At 41.1% G+C, this 19,483-nt stretch overlaps 1 protein-coding gene across 4 annotated transcripts in view; it reads left to right on the forward strand.

The window, feature by feature from the left end:
* Positions 1-19,483, forward strand: part of MAPRE2 (microtubule associated protein RP/EB family member 2) — a 99,416-nt gene that overhangs the window by 46,495 nt on the left and 33,438 nt on the right. For 3 of the 4 annotated variants that reach the window (XM_039549803.1, XM_010401198.4, XM_039549802.1), the window contains one exon: positions 14,699-14,826. The exons of the other annotated variant lie outside the window; for it this stretch is intronic. In XM_039549803.1, the coding sequence (XP_039405737.1) occupies positions 14,706-14,826 (121 nt within the window). In that variant the 5' untranslated portion in view covers positions 14,699-14,705. The remainder of the gene's footprint in view (positions 1-14,698; positions 14,827-19,483) is intronic. 4 annotated transcript variants of the gene reach the window in all.

The following is a 19,483-nucleotide window of genomic DNA, read 5'->3' on the forward strand; positions in this document are numbered from 1 at the left end:
ACACTGCACAGACAGCCCAGTTTGTGTAAGGAAATGGAGGTAATTTTCAGACAGCATGAACTTCTCAGCTTACACCCAAGTGCTCTCACCAGAAAGGTCTGAGAACGCCTAATTTGCACCCAGCCTCCGTGGGTTTCAGAAACATCCTGTAGGTGGGAGGCTGCGTTCTGGTTTTTGTTGTGTGATGTGGTTTTTTTTAAACTACCTTGTTGAGCTGCATAGCAACAGCAATGTGTTTTTGGCATATTAAAAGAAAAAGGAGCAAGTTTGGCACACACGAGAACTGAACCTGATGCTGGCACTTTCAGAAACATACATTTTGGCTTCTGCCTAGTGTCTTCAATCTAGTCTTCCTGGAAAACAGGCGCTGAAAAATGTGCTGTATTGTGAAAGAAAGGTGATTTGGAGGTGGGGCTGTGCAGCAAGAGACCTTGATTAAAGCTATTTCTTTGGCTCGTTTGAGGGAGGTGCAGTTATCTCATCTGGACCACAGGAATGTTATTCCAGGGGGCATACCTGGACTAACCTTTTGTGATATAAAACTTGTTTTGGGAGGCAGTAAGAAAAGAAAATGTGTGGTAGGTCTACATTTCAAGCCTTGGCATTTGAATGTGTGACTCTTTAAAAATATCTTCAGAGGTTTTGGGGTTTAGTGGAGAGGTTAGTTTAATTTCACAGTCTCTCCTTCCTTATGCCCAAAGCTAATTATAGCAAAGGCTTGGTAAGGAAGCAGATGAATAGTGTGCCAGCTTTTCATTTTGGAAGTGCAACTTTCAGCCTTTGATAATTGAAAACGAGTGGTCTCACCACATCTGTTCTCAATCACGCCAGCCACCGAGTGGGATGGCACGAAGGCTGTAGCGCGGTGGCAGCAGCCGCGAGACTCGCACTGCACCGGGACAGCGTTTGGCTGCTTGCATCCTCCTCACTCCCTGAATCCTGGCCTCCAGCTAGCAGCACTGATCGCTCACTTCCAGCATCAGTGCTAGGGAATGTAAATGGAAAACATCCGTGTTTCTTCTGTGGATGGTGTTAGCTGTGCGCTGCGTAGCTGTTTGGATCTTGCTCAGATCTCTGCTGCCTGACTCACCGATAAAGCATCTTCTTCATATTGTTTCATTACAATTAGGTGGGACGGAAAAGGGAATATCAGCTATAAAAGTTTACTAAACATGCCTTTAACTGTTGGGGTTTAAAAAGAGTGGGGTTTTTTTTATTTTTAGTACAAATCTACTGTCTTTGTGCTATGAAGTATTTCATTCAAAATTGAAACCTTGCCTGCAATATTTTGACAAAAGTTTGTCTAGTTTTCTAGTGGTATACTAAGTTATTAAGTATTTTGTAGAGAAGGCTCTGTATTCTGAAAGCACACCCATTAAATGTCTCAGTTTAGCCACTCTGAAATAATTTCTTGTTTCCCATGGAGCCCCATGATTAGTGAAGGGTGCTTTTGTGTTAAATGTGGTTTTTTGCTATGCTATCCAAACAGGAAGTGTAAACATTCATCAGTGAATCAAGACTTAAGGATGTAGCTTCCGTAGGAAATCCTACAACTGTGCCAAATTATTCTGCCTGGAGAGAAATATGCCATGCACGTTGTACTGTTGATCTTCTGGCCTTGTGTATGACCATCTTGCATTGTTTTGTTTCGGAGGCTTAATTTTCAATATTATGTTTCTTGGCAATTTGGAATCGTGAGACGGACCTCAGTGGAGCCCTTAGTGAGATCTGTGCACTTCAGTTTTATCTTTTAGGAGCAACTCAAGTGAATTTTCCCCCCTAGAGCAGGGCTCCTTAGTACCATACAGAATTCCTACCCAAGCAGCTGTAATTATTCAGAGATGCACATGAATGCAAATTCTTTCCTGTCACTCTGGAATGCAGTGTTGATGCTCAGAAGGGCTCGCTGGCAGTATGTATTAAACAATTTTGGGGGAATGAAAATTCATTTTAGGCAAATCTTACACAGTTGTTATGCTTCGCTTCTTAAGGTTAATCTCTATGGAGCTAGTCCAGTAATATCAGGAATAGGAAGCACTGAAATATTTGAAGTAGAATACTCATTTGTTTTGCTTATGGATTCAGTGTTACACAAATCATAGCTTGTTAAAATAACTATAGAATCTATGAGTAATTGTTTGTATGGAAGTGGAACACATAACCCAGTGATATGGAAGTCCCACGGGAGCTTGTGTATACAGAAAGACCATGGTGTGTAGGAGTGCTGAGAGCAGGGAAGCAGTGGTAATTGGTTGGAGAGAAGGGATACATTTTCCCCAAAGGACAGCATTCAGTTGTAATTAGTCATTCTGTTGGAAACCTTGTTATGCAGAATGGTGTTCGTTATATTTTACTGAATTGAATTGTTTGGGGTCCATATCACTGCTTGCCCATAATAATGTTTCAGAGTTATACATGAGGTAGATTCTGAATCAGGGTCTGAAAACACTGTTTTCAGTCAACACATTTGTGTTGTGCTTGTTGTCAGATTCAAGGAGGCATAAGGAATATTCTCTTTTTGCTTTTTTATTTCATTTAATATATCTGCAATGAAGACAGGCTGAGAGACCTGGGGTTACTCAGCCTGGAGAAGAGAAGGCTCCTGGGAGACCTTAGAACAACCTTCCGGTACCTACAGGGGGCCTGCAAGAGAGCTGGAGAGGGACTTTTTACAAGGGTATGCAGTGATAAGATAAGGGGCAATTGCTTCAAACTGAGAGTATGTTTAGATTAGGTATTAAGAAGAAATTCTTTACTGTGGGGTGGTGACACACTGAAACATGTTGCTCAGAGAAGTTGTGGATGCCCCGTTTCTGGAAATGTTTGGGACTTGGTTGCATGGGACTTTGAGCAGCCTGGTCTAATGGAAGGTGTTCCTGCCCAAGGCGGAGGAGCTGGAACTATATGATCTTTAAGGTCTCTTCCAACCCAAACCAGTTCGTTATCCTGCGTATTTCTGTCTGCAGAGGTTTGGCTCTCTAGTGCACGTTTATAATCTGTGGTTCCCAAGTGTGGAATGAGTTCCACAGCAGCAGGGATGCTGTAGAACTGCCTTGTCTCTCAAGCAGCTCTATTTTTAATATGGTGAGGTGTTTTTTTCCACTACCACATTGTGCACAGTTGTTCCTGAAGGGTTACACAGTGTGGACCTGGTGGTGCTGGTGAACAAGATGAACATGAGTCAGCAGTGTGCTCTTGCAGGGAAGAAGGCCAAGCCCATGCTGGGCTGCATTGGCAGGCATGTAGCCAGCAGCTCCAGGGAAGTGATTTTTCCCCTCTGGTGCTTCTGAGACCACATCTCACATACCTTGTCTGAGCCTGGCCCTCTCCACTTTGAGAGAAACAGTGACATACTGAAGTGAGTGTGGCAGGATGCTCAGGGGGCTGGAGCTTGTGACCTGTGTTTGGTCAGTCTGGATAGGAGCCATCTCAGGAGAGGGGAAGATCTCACTGCAGTCTTATCTGTCTAGTGGGAGACTGTGTGTGAAGAAGATGGAGCCAGGTTCTTCTGAGGTGCATGGGGAAAGGATGAGAGGCAATGGCAGTCAGCAGCTGCAGCAGTACAAAGTACTTTAGATATTGGGAGGAATGTGTACGCGGTAGGGACAGTCAAACACCAGAAGTTACCCAGAGGGGCTGTGGAATATCTGTCCTGGGAGGGTCTTGAAACTGAGACAAGATGGGATCACCGGCAGCCTTCTCTTGCTGTCTCTGCAGTGACTGGGAGGCTGGAGCAGGTCTCTCTGGAGTTCCCTACCTACCTGAGTCACTTTATGATCCCATTCTGTAACTCTAATAAACATAAACAGCTCGTGACTTAAAAAACAAAGTAAAGAAATCACATGCTTTAAAGATGAAAGGAATATCATCTGGCAACTTTTTTACTGCCATGGAGGTGAAATCAGCCTTGCCATCAAAGATTTCAAATGGAAAAGAAAAATATGTGTATGCAGTCTCAGTATGACTTCATCAATATCAAATGTTTTCTAGTTTAATTCTTGCAAAAGCTGTACTGCTGCAGCTGCAGTATATTAATTCATATTCATATAATTTCATATTGCATTCTCTAAATCGCTGGGAACAACTTCTGCAGTTTAGTATCTAGGGCTGATCAAAAGTTTGTAAGACACAGCAGAGCAAAGGGATAGTTTTGCTGTGTCATAAAATTAATTATGTACATTGCAATTAAAGATTATGTCTTGAAGCTAATAGCTGATAAATTGCTTGCTCTGCTTTTAAGGAATTTTAACTTTTTTCATGCAGAAAATATTAGCATTATTGATAAGTTGAATCTGCAGAAAATGCTTTAACGATGAGCATAGTTCTTAAGCTGTGTCAGATGTCCGCTTAGTTTGATGTGCTTTTTACAGGGAGTGGTGCAAAACTGTCTTGTCGCATGGCCTGCAGCAACACTGAGAGGGTTGCAGGAACTAAATATTCACACTGAGCCCAGATTACCTTCCTAACTGCACTTACATGTAGTTGAAGGCAATTCAAGCAATAAACTTTTTTCTTCCTTGTTTATTGTGAGAGTTGCACTTGGTAATGTCACTGTTTTCCAGCTGGAAGCAATACATGTTAGGAATTGACCTCAAGATATTCCATGAAAGGAGGCCAAATCCTATTAAACAGTACATCTATGCGTCTCTTAGCTTAAGGTGCACAGCTTTACTGGGGCTTGTACATAAAGACTGTTGTAACTAATTCAGCTTCTACAATCACAGTTACATCAAACCAGTGAGCACCATCTAAAGAACATTATTTAGAAAACAAAGCTTTGGGGATTTCCCCCTTTAGATAGGCAGAAGATGCTAAAAGTTAAAATCTGTCTGAAAAGGCCAATTTCACAGACCTTCAAAGACCAACATGGTTGAAAAAAAAGGTTTTGGGGAAGCTTTAGATGATGCTGGTAGACTCACCAATTGTGTTGGTACTGCAACAATGGTAAAATCAGTCTGTGGTTACTGGCACACAGCAAGAATAATATGTTACATAAATCACAGATGGTTGAGCTAGAATGTTCCTACAGGGCAATTTACTTCATGAAGGATTAGTGAATTCTAGTTTTAGTTGCTCCAAAATTAATTTAGCAGTTAAGCAACTGCACTTGGAAGTTCAGCCCTGTTCTAGATAGTACTTGGTAGGATTAATTCTTAAGATAGGTGATTTACTGGTAGTATGTTGAGAACCAGAATAATTTAAGAGTGCTTCTTTGTCTGTTATGGTATTAACTCATGAGAACAAGGGAAGAGATCAAGTTACTTTGGTATCCAAACCCGAAATTAAGTGTTGTGGCTGGTAGTCTTAACACTTGAAGTCTGGATAATATTAAAAATGGTTTGTAGGGAGTTTGTAATAAGCCAAAGACTTGGATATTTATTTGTGCCTATATCAACAACACTGGAGATGTCAGAACTCCAAGATTTATTATTATCATCATTATCATTTTTAGTCTAGCTTTCACCAGTGGTTGAGGGAGAAGAGGGAGAGAGGTTGGCCTCAGAGCATAGTAAAAAGCTCTGCAGTGTGTTGGTGCAGTGGTCTGCAGAGGCAGTGCTGCAGGGGACTTTCAGCTGGTTATCATCACAGATGTTGTCTGGAGCACGGTCCTGCATTCCCAGCAGAAAGCCTGGTGCTTTTCCTTTTCCCCAAATGGTAGCAGAGCTGTGATAGCACTGGGAACCCTGGGCAACCGTACTAAAGCTTAATACTTTCGTTGCAAAAATACACAGCTGTGTTTTAGAGAGTGATGCACCAGTGAAAGCAGCTAGCATGGTTGCCCGTTGCTTCATCTGTTGTCACATGCTTGTTTACAACTTCAGGGCTTAAAATAAGTGTTGCCTTATACCCCTGATCAGTGCCATCACCTTCCTGCCAGGATGACTTGTTCAGGGGTGGAGTGGGGCTGGCTGCCTGGCTGGTATCTCAGCAGCTCTGTCGTGCAGGCTGTGCTCTGACACCTTTGCCCGTGGGTCCTGGGATACTTGCGTGAGTGGTTGCTGTGCTGTTTCTTGACCCTTGGTACCACTCCAGGAACAGTCAAAGTGAAGGTGGCCTTAGAAAGCCACTTAAAAAGGGCCTTGTTCTCTGCAGGAACAGAGAGTTGGACTTGATGATCCTTGGTGGGCACCTCCCAACACATTATATCCTGTGATTCTAACATATATGTATATTAAGGTTAGAATAAATGTTGAAATGCATTAATCAGTGTGTATCTACACTTGTTTTTGATGTAGGAGAGAGAAGAGTTGATGCATGACAAAGCCCTTGTGCTCTGTCCCATAGTGCATCATTTGTGAGTGGGAAAGCTGTATTGCAGTCCCTCCTTAGCTAGTGCAAGGGGTTTCCCTTGGGAGTGCTCTCCTCCTTAGCTTCGCCTGCCTTGGACAGCCAGGGTATTTTAAGTATACTGCAATCTCTTGTTAGGAAACGGCAGCTCTATCCTCCTGGTTTCCCTTCTACCCGGACTTGTCCTCTTCTGAAACCCATGGATGCTCAGTGCCTGTCTCCTGCTGAGTCACTGCCTCTCTTGCCTGGCTCTGCGGGGTTGTGAGGCACTTGGAGGCTGCTCAGGCCCCCCCCGTCAGGAGGGCTGTATAGTATTACAAAATCTCATTTGCCATTAGGTTATGCTTGGAGTAAATCAGCGTGTTACTTTAGCCTTTCACCTCGGAATGTATACATGCCGGAGAGGAGGAGGGGGGGGCAGCGCAACCCCGGATAGGTTAAAACTAAATTCATTTGGTGACTTCATCTGTCTCTAGTTGGATCTCATCCCTGCTGAAACTCCCAAGCCTGCCCGCAGCGTTTTCTGGACTTAAAAGGCGGAAATGGCGGGAGCCGGGAGCAGCCGGGCTGGCAGAGCTGCCGCTGGGCTGCAGCGTGGCTGCTGTCCTGCTGCGTTCTGCCTCTGGCACAGTGCCTCGGTGCCCTGCAGCCCCCGTGCCCAGCTCTGCTGGCCTTTCTCAGTCAGGGCTTCTGACTGTGCTTGTCCCTTCCTAATCACGGGCAGGTATTCCTTGGTGTAGACGCAGGTGGGTGGCTGTGTCCACGATGTTTTGCCTGGAAGTTCACAGGCTGCGCTGTGAACTCCAGGGGTCAGTGGATTTGGGGACAATTTGGGGACAAGCTCTCCTCCACTGCTGTTTTCATTTTCCAGTAAATCTGCATTTGCTAAAGAACTTGGAAATCTCCTCTCTGAAAGTGAAACTACTCATCCATCAACTCGTGGGAGCAAAATAATAGGAGGTTCCCCTGTTATTTGCAGAACTCGAGCTAGGAGCTGAGGTTTGCTTACACGGGCTGCCTCTCTAGGCATCCTTTCTTCAGTGCTCAGCGCTGATGTTACCTTGCTTTATGGCACGTTTTTAATCTCTTGGAAATCCTTCATCAATGTCTCCATGTTTGCTTGGTAATCTGTTGTTATCCCTAATGGAAAAAAAAAAAAGAAAAAAAAGGGGAATTGAAGTTCCTGTTTGTGTCTGGGTGAATTCGAGACTTCGTTTAACAGAAGATTAAATGATGGTTTCTTCATCAGCTTTCTAGAGGTTTTCTCGTTACAAAATGATCACAGGCATCTTCTGTTTCCTAAAATGTAGGTGTTTTTAATTGACTTGAGAATTATAAGTCTGAGAATTATTTTCCTTTGAATCAACTTCTTTTTCCCCCCTTCACAATCCCCTTGTCTATTGTGAAAGGTAGACTAGTTGCCAGTGTCTATTGTGAAAATTTGACACGTTGAATGTCTTCCTTCAGGGCATCAGAGCAGCAATTCAAGCTTAAGATCTTAGAGTTGAAAGCCTTGGCAGGGGGAGGGTAATAACTGTAAGTAAAAGCAGTGAAGTTTTTTAGCATTGCAGCCTTGCCACAGTTAGGTTCCTCTCATTCAGCCAACTTCAAAGGTTTCTTGTTGTTCATCATTAATAAAATGCCTTCTTAATTTGTAGTAACATTCTTTTTATACTGAAATGTACATGTCCTTACCCCATGTTAACTAGTGCCTGTCTGTTCAACACAAAACATTACTACAACTTTGTTCAATTGCTCTAAGGTGTGGTTTGAGGGTGCTGTGCACTGCTGTGGTTCATTTCTTACTGCAGTGAATATACCTATGTGGAAATGGTGGTGGCCAGAAGCTCTGAATTGCTTCCATTTTGTGTAAGCTATTGATGTCTGCCTTTCTTGAACTTCTGTCCTTTGTCAAGAATGCTTTTTTTTTTTTTTTAAATTAGGATTTGTTTCCTCATATAAATTGATCAGGAGCCTTTCAGAGCATGCAAATACCTTCAGCCAAAATGAAGATATTTTGTAGTTAGGTGTTACTGTTGCATTTTACTTTTGAAGGCAAAGGTGAAGCGTGAAAAAAAAAAGGAATTGTGTTACTGTAGAGACATGACATTGGTGTACAGTTTCAGTGGCAGCAGGAGTGAGAACATAATTGGAGAAATAAAGTCTTGCTTACGATATGCAAATACGACTGGCAGATGCAAGTGAGTCAGTGAACGTGGCTTGTCCTCCTCAGGTGGACCTTTAGGTGCCCTGAAATCTTTGAAACACTAAATAATTGTCTTGGAATTTGAAACTGTTATTTTCATTTTTGTGAACTACCCCAATTTCATAACTGGTTAGTGAATAAATTTCTAAGTATTTCTAAAAGCTATGCAGTAGACAGTGTAATGCAGTGCTAGTTATTAGGCTAGTTATTGCTAGTTATTAGTTATATCAGAGGTTTTGGCTCAAGTTGTGTATATTATTTGAATACTTCTGGTTGTGTTTTCCACATTTGAGGGAACTGAATGTCTGAAAAAGAACTAGTATTTTTCTGCCTTAGATAATAAGCTTTTTGGGGGGTGTTAGGTTTTCTAAAGTCACGTGTAGCATTAACCAGAATTGCCAGGAGTCTTTAGAAAAGATACTCAGATTTGGGTCTAAACCAGTCCTTTAGAGCTGTCATAAACATTTATGTAGGTCAGAACATCCCAGCATTGGCAGGAAGCCTCTAATTCAAAAGAGAAAATTCCCTAATCCAGTCCGAATACATCTCTATTACTCTCATTTCACTTTCATTTAAACAGGGAAGTGCAATGAGAACAATAAAAAATATGCTGTTGGCTGTGTTAAATGATAATCCTGCAATATTCAAGCCATAAAATGTACATGGATTGCCTCAGTTTCGTCTAGACTCTGTAGAGTACTTCACAAATCATTTTAGGTCAAGTCAGATCCGTGTGATAAATGTAAAATGGCATTCAGAAGTTGGTGAGGTACACAGATAATAAAAATATTTTTAACATTTCAGGGCTATTTAGTAACATGGGAACAGTGCAAAAGAGATTTGACATTCAGCATTTTAAAACATTCATTTCTCACAGTGTTATAATCACAGGATTCTTTTATTCTTTTCTTTTTTTTTTCCCATGGCAATGCCTCATTGTGATTAATCTTGTATCTGATTCAGTTTCTGGCTAGATAGAGCCTTTATGTTGCTTGCTACAAATACCACTGCAGTTGCAACACTGATGCCATGGTATTTGCTGCAGAAGTACAGCATAAGTCAAAAGGGAGAGTATGAACAGTGTTGTCAGCACTGCATAGGAGCTTTTTGTGTTGATTTTCCATCCGCAGGACTCTTTTCAGTAAAGACAACCTCAAGCATAACTGGCCTCTAATGACTGTGGCTAAGGCTGTGTGCAGTGAGCGTTAAAGAAACAGGCAAGGTCCAGCTGCAAATCAGTTGTCATTTCAGGATGATATAAAAGGATGACTTTTCTTTGTACAGGGATTTAGCTACTGAATATGGCAGGTTTCTCCTGTGGGGATTTTTTTGTTTTTGCAGTAGCTTTAATCTACAAAGCCTTTTCACCAGCAGCTGCAGCAGTCTCACTTGGCCTGATCTTAGCCTTTCTGCTGTTATCTTCTGCTTTAGTAATTTTTGGTGTGAAATCTTTTGTTTTACTGGCAGTATCTTATCAGGTGTCAGCTTCCCGAAGGCTCCTCTGTACTGTCACACAGACTTTCCACTGCATTTAAAAACTTAGTATCTACTTGTCTCTTTGTACTACTATTTAGTACGAATATGTCTATTTGTACTAAATGAGAGGCAGCAGGCAGAAACTGGAACACAGGATGTTCCACCTGAACATGAGGAAGAAATTCTTCACTGTGAGGGTGACTGAGCACTGGAACGGGTTCCCCAGAGAAGTTGTGGAGTCTCCTTCTCTAGAGAGAATCAAAAACAAACATCTGGACACAGTCCTAATGTGCTCTGGGTAGCCCTGTTTGAGCAGGGAGGTTGGACTGGATGACCTTCAGTGGTCCCTTCCAACCTTGCCTATTCTGCGAAAATGTGAAGGCCTTGTGGGTTCAGAGGTGATGGCAAGTTCTTACACTACAAATAGTTTCCTCGCTGTAATCCTTCTAGGCTTGTCATTATTACTGGTTTGTTGTGATACAGCTTCTGCTGTCAACAACCGTTAGTTTATCCCTGGAAAAATAAAGTAAATGTGCTTCTTGCAAAACTGTCCTTAGGAACAGCTGGATAGCACCTTGTAACAGCTGCAGTTATCTGTAGCAAGAGCAGTGGAAAATACCCAATATCTCAATGTTCAATGCTGCATATAATGCCTTAAAAAATCAGTAGGCTTTTGGGTGTAATGTTTACCGTCAGACGTGCTGAGCCAGTATATTTCTAGCTGGGGAAACTGCTTAAGCATGTACAGGATTTTCAGCACCTGTCTAATCCTCTGAACTCATGTCTGTGGTGTGTAGTTGTGCATGTGTGAAGTGTTTTTCTGAAATGGCCTAGACTAATATGTGAAGACTTTCCTAGGGCTTGATGTACACAAGGGAGAGTCCTTTGTGGTTAGGCAGTGCTGTAACAGCCAGAGGTTTTTACTCTCCCCCTGTGCCCTCTGAAGTGGGAGGTATGATGTGCTATCTTCAGTCTGCTTTCAGTTACTATAGCACCACCAGGCACCTCTATGGAATCCAGGTAGATACTGGTTTTCAGGCTTGTGTAAGCCTCGTTGCAATCCTATGATTCAGAGCCTTCAGTCTAAACAAGTGAAAGCCTGAAAGTTGAAAATGTAAATAATGGTATTGGAAAGAAGCAATATGTTAGGACATAAAATCAAGTTGTTAGCTACTTGGCTGTTCCAAGTATGGCCTGTGTGTCTCCACCTGTCCAACTGTTCTCTTGCATTGCCTTACTCATGTTTATTAATGTGTTTTGAAGATGGATCACATTTTTCAAAGTACTTCAGCACTTGGGGAACTAAGTCCTGCAGAAAACCCCAGCCCAGCTGTAGATGTTGAGCACAGAGGTTCTTGACTGTTGCTGAGCATGGTAGCTGTGCTACCTACACCTGCTTGTTCTTTTTTTTTTCCTTCTTTTTTGTTTTGTTCAAGGTCTCTCTGTGTGGCAAACAGGATATGTGTGTATCTGAGCACCAAATTAGAACATGCTTACTGTAAAGGAAACCTTTCCCAGCTGAGTTTATTTAGGACGTAACCAGTAGGAAGATGGGGAACAAGAGATGCAAAGACAGAGTGAACTCTTTCAAGAGAGGCAGCTGTGGAATATTCACATGTATGTCAACAAAACACTTCAGAATGAATGGCAGGGGCATGTTACTGAGTTTTTTAACAGAAATTCTGATTAATTTTGCTTGACTTTGTTTACAGTTGTACTCATACACCCTTGTGCATACTTGTGTACAAATCTGAAGCTGTTGTGTCCAACAAATAGTTTGAACTTGTCTCTAATAAATAGTCTGAACTTTTGTTTGACCCATAGACCATAATAACTCATTTACAGATGCAGCATAAGTTGTATTATCCTTCAGGGTAGCATTGTAAAACTCAAGGTTACTCATTTACTCACAGTTTCCTGCAGTGGAGTTCCCCACCCCATGCACTGGAGCAGAGGAAGTTGTTTGCTCCCCTGTGGGTTGCAGAAAGATGGATATTTCTCTCTGCAGTTCTTTGTGGAAAAAGATGATGAGGGAAGTTCTGCTTCCTTTCTGTGTGTGTGTATTTTCTTGATCTTTTTAACAAAGTGAACTTTCCCTTTTCACTAGCGGTAGCTGATGGTTGTTCTGAGCTCTGCCTGGCCTCAGAGGCCAATTAAAATTTTCTTGAAGTAGGGACAACTACATATCAGAGTAACTTTATTTTACATGTTATCATCTAAGTATCTTTAGTTGCTTTAGAATTCAGTGGACTCTTCTGCATTGAACTGTTGGTTTATTATTGAGCTCACTATTCTTAATTCTAAGTGAATGTTTAATTCATTATTAAGCTGTTATTTCAACTGATTTTACAGACAATATCTAACATGTTAGTTTAATAGTGACAGTGGTGGTATCCTTCTATTAGTTTCTCATCTATATAAAAAGGCTAAAAATAATAAAGTAAAAATGATGTGTTTCAAACTTCAGATGCCATTGGTACCAAAGGTGTTGTTTGCCTGCTCACTGCCTTCCATCCTGATGTTGAAGCTAAGCTTTTATGCTTAGCCATTATGGTGTAGTTTTAAGAGTAAAAGGGCACTCCCTGTTTCTAAAACTTTGTTCCTAGCGCTTGGTTCAATCCAAGCACTTAGTGCGTGCCAAGAAAGCGACCTTTGCTAACTCTTACAGTGAATACAGGGCTGTGTTCACACAACTGGCTGTGCTGCATGTGAGCCCACAGGAAGAGCAGGGCAGACTGAGCTGTCACAGGCTGGTTTCTTGTGTGCTCCAGAGCTGCCTGTACAGAAAGAGGTAGGGAGGCAGCCTGGTTCCGAATGAATTTCTGGCACTGGTTGTGTGACTACTGGAGCATGAGTTTTTCAACCCTATTTTCTCTCTCTTTTTTTTCTTTAATTCCCCATAAAGCAAATTTGTGGATTTTATGTCTTGCATCGTAATGTCAGCAGGTGGGAACAACTTCAACAACCTTCTGTTTGTGAGATTTGCTTCCTAGAAAGTGACCTGTATTATGAACTTTGTAATCTTGTATTTAAATGTATTCTCTGTGTTGTGTGCTTATACACTCATATGTTACCAAGTCAAGTTTTGTGCTGGCGGGTTTTTCCACACATTTTACCTAGGTTGCCCCACCTAGTTAGCACACCTAACTGTGGGTTAATCTGCAGTCTTTGTGTTCCCTGCAGAATTATCTGTCAGGCTTCAAAGGGTTACATCTCTGCAAATTCTCAATGGAAATAGTCCACACAGACTTTGGATCCTACAGAGAAGATCCTGCTCTCTTGCATTGACTGAGAAAGTTGAGGTCCAAAGCTGAGATGGCAGGACTGGCACCAAAGTTAGACAGATAAGTGTTAGCTACAGGGTGCCACTAGAGACAAAGGTGTGCAGTCCCCAGCAAACCAAGCATATTATTCTTTCCAAGAATAATCGTTCAGCTTTGACTCTTTGGTCGTTTCTGAGACACCTCATACTTGAATTGCTTCTAGTGGACTTTCTGAAGTCCATTACTCATGGGAACATTACTTACTCTCTTCATGAACTCGATTCTGCTCTTTGAAACTACTGATGAGATAAACTTGAGTGTGCTCATCTTTCCTCTTTGCAACATCTTGCAACAGAAAGATGGGACTCGGGTAGGATAACAGGAAGCAAAGTTCAGTAGTACGTGTTCCTAGTCTATGTACCTAGGAACATGATAAAAGTTAGCATGAGTTACTGACTTCCAGGAAGGGACCTTTGCTAGCTAGAAGAATCTATCTGAGGTGATGTAGCTGTGAAAACTAGGGACAGAGTGGCATTTACCAAGGTCTCAGTGAAATGTTGTCTGAACAGTGCTTGAAACTGTCTGTTGAAAGAGGACTGCTGGCATGATCAGTCACTGAATGTCTTAACTTGATATAGGAGACTCACATTGATTTGTTTGATCTAGACTACCTGGGCATTGGAACAGACACTGAGTGCTGTCCCTAACGCATTAGGAAATCTGCTCTGGGGAAGAAAAAGCCATTAGGGCTGGAGGAAAATGCTGGCAGAAGAACAAATGGGTTTAAGCTGAGAAGAAATGCTCCTAATGTTTTAGGAGAATCAGGCTCCACGGCAGCTTTCCAGCTGGACAGTTGGGGGTGCAAATCTCAGTTACCTTCACGATAGAGGTTGGTAAATTGATAACAGAGATTATCTGATATTCACTCTGTGACTGTTAGGAACTGAATTAATGATCCAAAAGGGCTCTGTCCCAGTAAGAGATCAGTATTTCAGTAAGTAGAACAGCTACATCCTCATTTAGAAGTTATCTCAAATTAAATGTTGATTTAGGGAGCCTGATCATCCTGCAGTGGCAAAAAAATGACAGATGTCAGATCACTGTATTGGTGCAGCACAATGTAACAAAATCTTTGGTCTCTGATCCTGTCTATGTATCTTTAGGCTATGTCTGATGCTGGTTTTTTTTTCTACCTTATTGGCATGAAGCAGAGTACCATAGGTTTGTATGTTCTTTAAGGTCACAGTGACAGCCAGAGAAATATGTTCATAGATTCCAAGAGGACGTTGAGGAGGTTATGTATCATCAAAGAATAAAAATTAAGCCTCTTTTTTCAACAAATAAGAGAGGGTTGTGAGTGTTGCACCTTTTCTTTCCCTGTTTTGAGCATGAAGCATATATTCACTGTATTCAGAAAGCAATTATCAAAATGTCAAAAATATTTTTGTCTCTCTTTTTTTCCTAGTTGGGGAATGGCGGTCAACGTGTACTCTACCTCTATAACCCAGGAGACTATGAGCAGACATGACATCATTGCATGGGTTAATGATATATTAGCTTTAAACTACACAAAAGTTGAACAACTCTGTTCAGGTAAGAAAGCACAGTATGCTCTACAAATGTTTATTTTAAAACCACTTTAAAAGTCTGATTTGTTGAAAATAGATAACTTTTAACTTTGACATAAACCAGTTGCTCTGAAAGGAGAGACAAATGTATGTGCACAGGAAGCATTTTTGCGTTTGTGTTAATCACGGGAAGATAAGGTACCTTGGGAAAGCATAACAAAGGCAGAGGCGAATGGGACAAATGTAGCAGGAGATACATAGAAGTAATAAAAAGGTTGGCTAAGCAAGCAAAGAATACAGTGATAAGTTTTAGTGTTTTAAAGCCACTGGGGTGGTATCTTTTCAAATGGAGAGTGGACATAACTGAAAAAGAGACAAATAGAGAACCAGCACCCCAGATGAACAAAATTCTCCAGCTCCTTTTCCTTCCTAATGAGGTTTCTCAAATCCCTGCTGATGTTTACAGGAGAAAAGCACAGGTGTGACTGAAGAAAAAACATGGATTTGAGGAAACGAGCCTTTAGCTGCTGTGAGGGCTTCAGAACTTTGTCAAAATCTGCCTGTTTCTCTTTAAATCTAACTGAGTTATTGTTTTAAGTATATTTGGTAATGAGCCCTGAAGAAAGGGTATTAGTTGGAATATTTCAGACATTTTGGTTAATCAGAGTGGCAGCTAGAAGATAGGTGTTAAACAACAGGGTCTGTAACTAGATGATGGCTAGAAATGACACAGAAAAAGGCTGATGTTTCACTGTGAATATACATGCCCCTGGGGAATGATTTCTTTCTGATTTCCTACTGTGATTTTTAAATGTGAAGATGTTTGTGGTGGAGGAGATCTAACTTAGATTGCTACTTCAACTAACGTGCTGGGAATATTTTATGAAGATACTATCTTATCTTATGAAGACAGTGCTCAAAGTACATGGAAGAGGAACCACATGACCAGATTTCAGCTGTTTCATGGTTCAGATGAAATGCATAAATGAGGTCTTATATTCATATATTTGATTTTACCTACTGTTCTGGGTAAATTCTCTGTCTTGGAGATATTCCCTGGAAGGTATAGATAATCCTTTGAGGTTGATAGTCTTGTAGCCTATTCTTCAGAATTAAAAAAAAAACAAGTCTCAGCTGCAGAAGTAGGGTTGCATGTTTGCAGCCTTGCACAACTGTAAAATTGAGGTTGAAAAAGTGCAGGTTAGGGTGCATGTAAGCAAATGATATAAACTGAAAAACTAAAGACATCAACCATGGGAAATAATCTCTTTAGCTGTTACCAAACTTTAACTTGAAATGTTGTCTTTAGCTGTTGTTATATTTATATGTCGGGAAGTTAGCCTAAGTATTTTATTTTGGAGTAAGTAAGGACAGTATTCACCCAGGGAGTAGCTATAGATAGATAGAGATAGATACATGTGTGCACACACTGAAGGAGATAGAAACATAGAAGAAAATAGACTTTTGCTCCCAAAATACCCAAAGTTTGCTATTGTTTGAAACAGGAAGCATAGTAGACAAGTTATTGACTTGTTCCTGTGTAGCTATTTAAATGCTTATAAATAGTTGAAAGGAAGCTTTTAAAGTGAGTTCTCAATCAAGTTAAATGTGTGTGGGCTTACAAAAATAACCCACCCAAACAAAAAACCAACTAAGACATAAAAAACTTCACCAAAACCCTTTCTGAAAATAGGGGAGAAGTGATCTAAGAAAATATTGACTAAGCAGAATAAAATGAGTTAAAGTTATGTAAGAAGATCAGATAGAGAGACTTCAGCTGGGTGGGGCAAGGAGGGGAAAAGCATGGGAGCTGTCACAAATCCACTGTCCCATTTCATCACGCAGCTTCTTACACAACTTTTTCTGTGACCTACAGTGAGGTTTTTGGGACACGCCACAAGGGAAGAACTGAAAAAGGCTTGTCTCATTACAGCTCTTACTCCATTCTGTATAAAATTAAATCTTTTCTTCCTTTAGAATTTCCTGGATTGTGTTAATTGTTATTGTTACCTGATGCTTCTACATGCTTGTCTTTACGGGTGAAAGCTGTTAATTTGAATTTCCCCACTTGGTTTGGTAGTCTTGATGCTTACACATTGCTGTTTTTACATTCATATGCATTGCAATCCAGAAGGGGCTGTAGTAGTTCCTTATCTAAAGAAGCATTCTAGCATGGTACTTCCTGTGTTAGTGTTACGCAGGACTTTACTCTCTGAACTGATGAACCAAAACACTGAGAGATTATTGCAGACACTAGAGCACAGTAATCTTAGTCTTAATAGGTCCTTCCCGTTTGGGACTGTGCAGTGCATTTCTCATGTGCAAGGCATCCGTGTGTAGCAATTGAAGACAGATGGACAAACAGCTTTGGGAATCTTTCTGCATTTCATATAGTACCCTGTGTAAATGCAAAGCAATTTATTTCATGTACATGTATTTTATTTAGCCTATTTCTAGCGTAGCTTTCAAGAGAGAAACTAAGGGAACAGTAGAACAAATGATGAGCCAGCTAGCAGGCAGAGCACCAGGAAGCATGGTATGGACTGCAGTTTGAGAACAGCCAGCCTAACTCATTCATTCTGGCATTCTTTGGCGGATGTTCCTTGAACCATTGGCAGCTTTCATGCAGATTAATGTTCGTTTCCATAAAATACAAGCATTTCTCCGGGACTTCAAAGGGAAGGAATATGTGGGAAACTCTTTACAGCTATGAAGCATTTCACAGCATTAACAGGGATCTGCAGAGCTGCTGTAACTGAAGTTTTATAACCTACTGTAAAATTGTATGGACATTTTCTTCTTTTTTAAAAAAAGCATTAAGATTAGTCATGCTGTTTTATGACTATTCAGTTCTTGTTCATTTTTGTTAATAAGGAGCTATCAAAATGCCAGAAAAAGCTAAGTGCCGGGCCAAAAAAGTGGGAGAGGGAAAGTGGGGGGGATGCTATATCGGAATTAAAAGCTTGAAGGAGTTACTTTTAGGAGGTAGGAGCAACCTAGATATGGCATGTGCTTCTGTTCAGCACCTGGCTGTGAGACCTCATGGGTGCTCACATTCTGCAGCCAACCCAACAATAATTTTTGACATTCACTGCTTAAGCAAGAAGGAATAATGTGACATTCTGCCTTTACTGAAGGCTTTATTCAGAGCATATCTGAAGCTTAATGTGACAGTAGTTACAACGACAGAAAAAGCAATCAGACCTTCTTTTCCTCATTGCTGGGGAGAAGTAGCTTTGGTGATACACAGGCTGTAGCAATACCAGCCTGTTTCTCAATTTCCACTTACAGGAACAGAGCTGCTAGGATGAGGAGCAGCAAAGGAAGAGGCTGGCTTAGTCATAAAGTATTTGTATTCTTTGGGAGTCTTAGATGTGGTTTTTGTCTCTGCTAAGTAGGCCAAGCAAAGTGCAGTGTCCCCTGAGCTTTCTGAATGCCTGCTGTGGTGGTGATGTGCCAAGAAAGCCAGGTTATGGATGGGTGCAGCCCTAGAGAGTCTAAATTTAGTCTGCAGCTCCTCTGGTAATTTAGTTTTGACAACTAAACAGGGAAAATCTCTCCAGGCATCTCAAAGCAATACAATTCTCTTTGCTTTAGACACGTCATATTGTCAGTTTTTGGACTCTGGGTTTGATTTCCTGCAAAGTTGTTTAACCTGAGCATGAAATTTATAAACCATGGTTTTAATAGAAGGCATAGTGCATTCCCTTTAGATTGGCATTAGAGAGGGCATTTAATTTGATACATCAATGAATTATAATAGAGAATATATAATGGAGAAGTTGTAATGTCATAGGATCCCATCTGCAAAACACATAGGTTTGGGGGATAGGAGTTTCATATGAAGTATGACACTAGTTGTTTCCTAGGAGTCATGCTATTTTTTTTAAGGAATACATGGTGGCTTCTTAGAAAGAATTCTGACTAAGCACCTTGTAACTGAATTTTCTTTACTAAGGCTGTTTTTCATCTCTAAGGAATACCAAGTATATGTGTTACAGGGCTTTTCATGACTGTTAGAATGTTACATGAGAGTATATTCAAAATAAGAGTCAGGCAGGAGCTAGAGGGCTTGCATATGAATTAAAAAGAAACAACACAATGTGTACAAGCTATATAATGTCAAGGAAATGGTAAATGGATAGAAAGGCAAATGTGGCCTGGAGCAAGGTACAATTTTTGTCTTAGCTATACTTCTGTGATCCTATGAGATTAAGGAGATACAGAGTCTCCCCACTCCGTGCATTTGAAAATTCTCAGTAGAATTATAAACTTGCAAATTGTCTGGCCCCCAGTGCCTACAGACCTTCTGTCTTTGAGGATTTGTATGCAAGGATCAAGGATTGAATGCAGGGTTGTTTTTTTCCTTGCTTTTAATAAATGGCCGTATTATAAAGAAAGCATGTGGTTTGGCATTTTCAAATTTTAGACTGTGATGCTTTCTCTGCAGATGCCCTGGGTGCTGCCACAGGGAGTTTCTCATGTGGTGACTGCTGTCGCTGGTACCGTATCTCAGTTGGTGTTCGTCCTGTGGAAATATGTAGTCCCTTTATATATACTTTTTGTTGGCACTCTGCCGCCCTGGTGTCATAGGAAAGCAGGCAGTGTGACAGTAGGGCAGATGTCATTCTTTCTTTGACTGTGTTGCCTCTCTGGCTTGGGATTTGGGGGAGAGCTTCACT

This window comes from Corvus cornix, chromosome 2, assembly GCF_000738735.6.
Source record: "Corvus cornix cornix isolate S_Up_H32 chromosome 2, ASM73873v5, whole genome shotgun sequence".
Taxonomy (NCBI): Eukaryota; Metazoa; Chordata; class Aves; order Passeriformes; family Corvidae; genus Corvus; species Corvus cornix.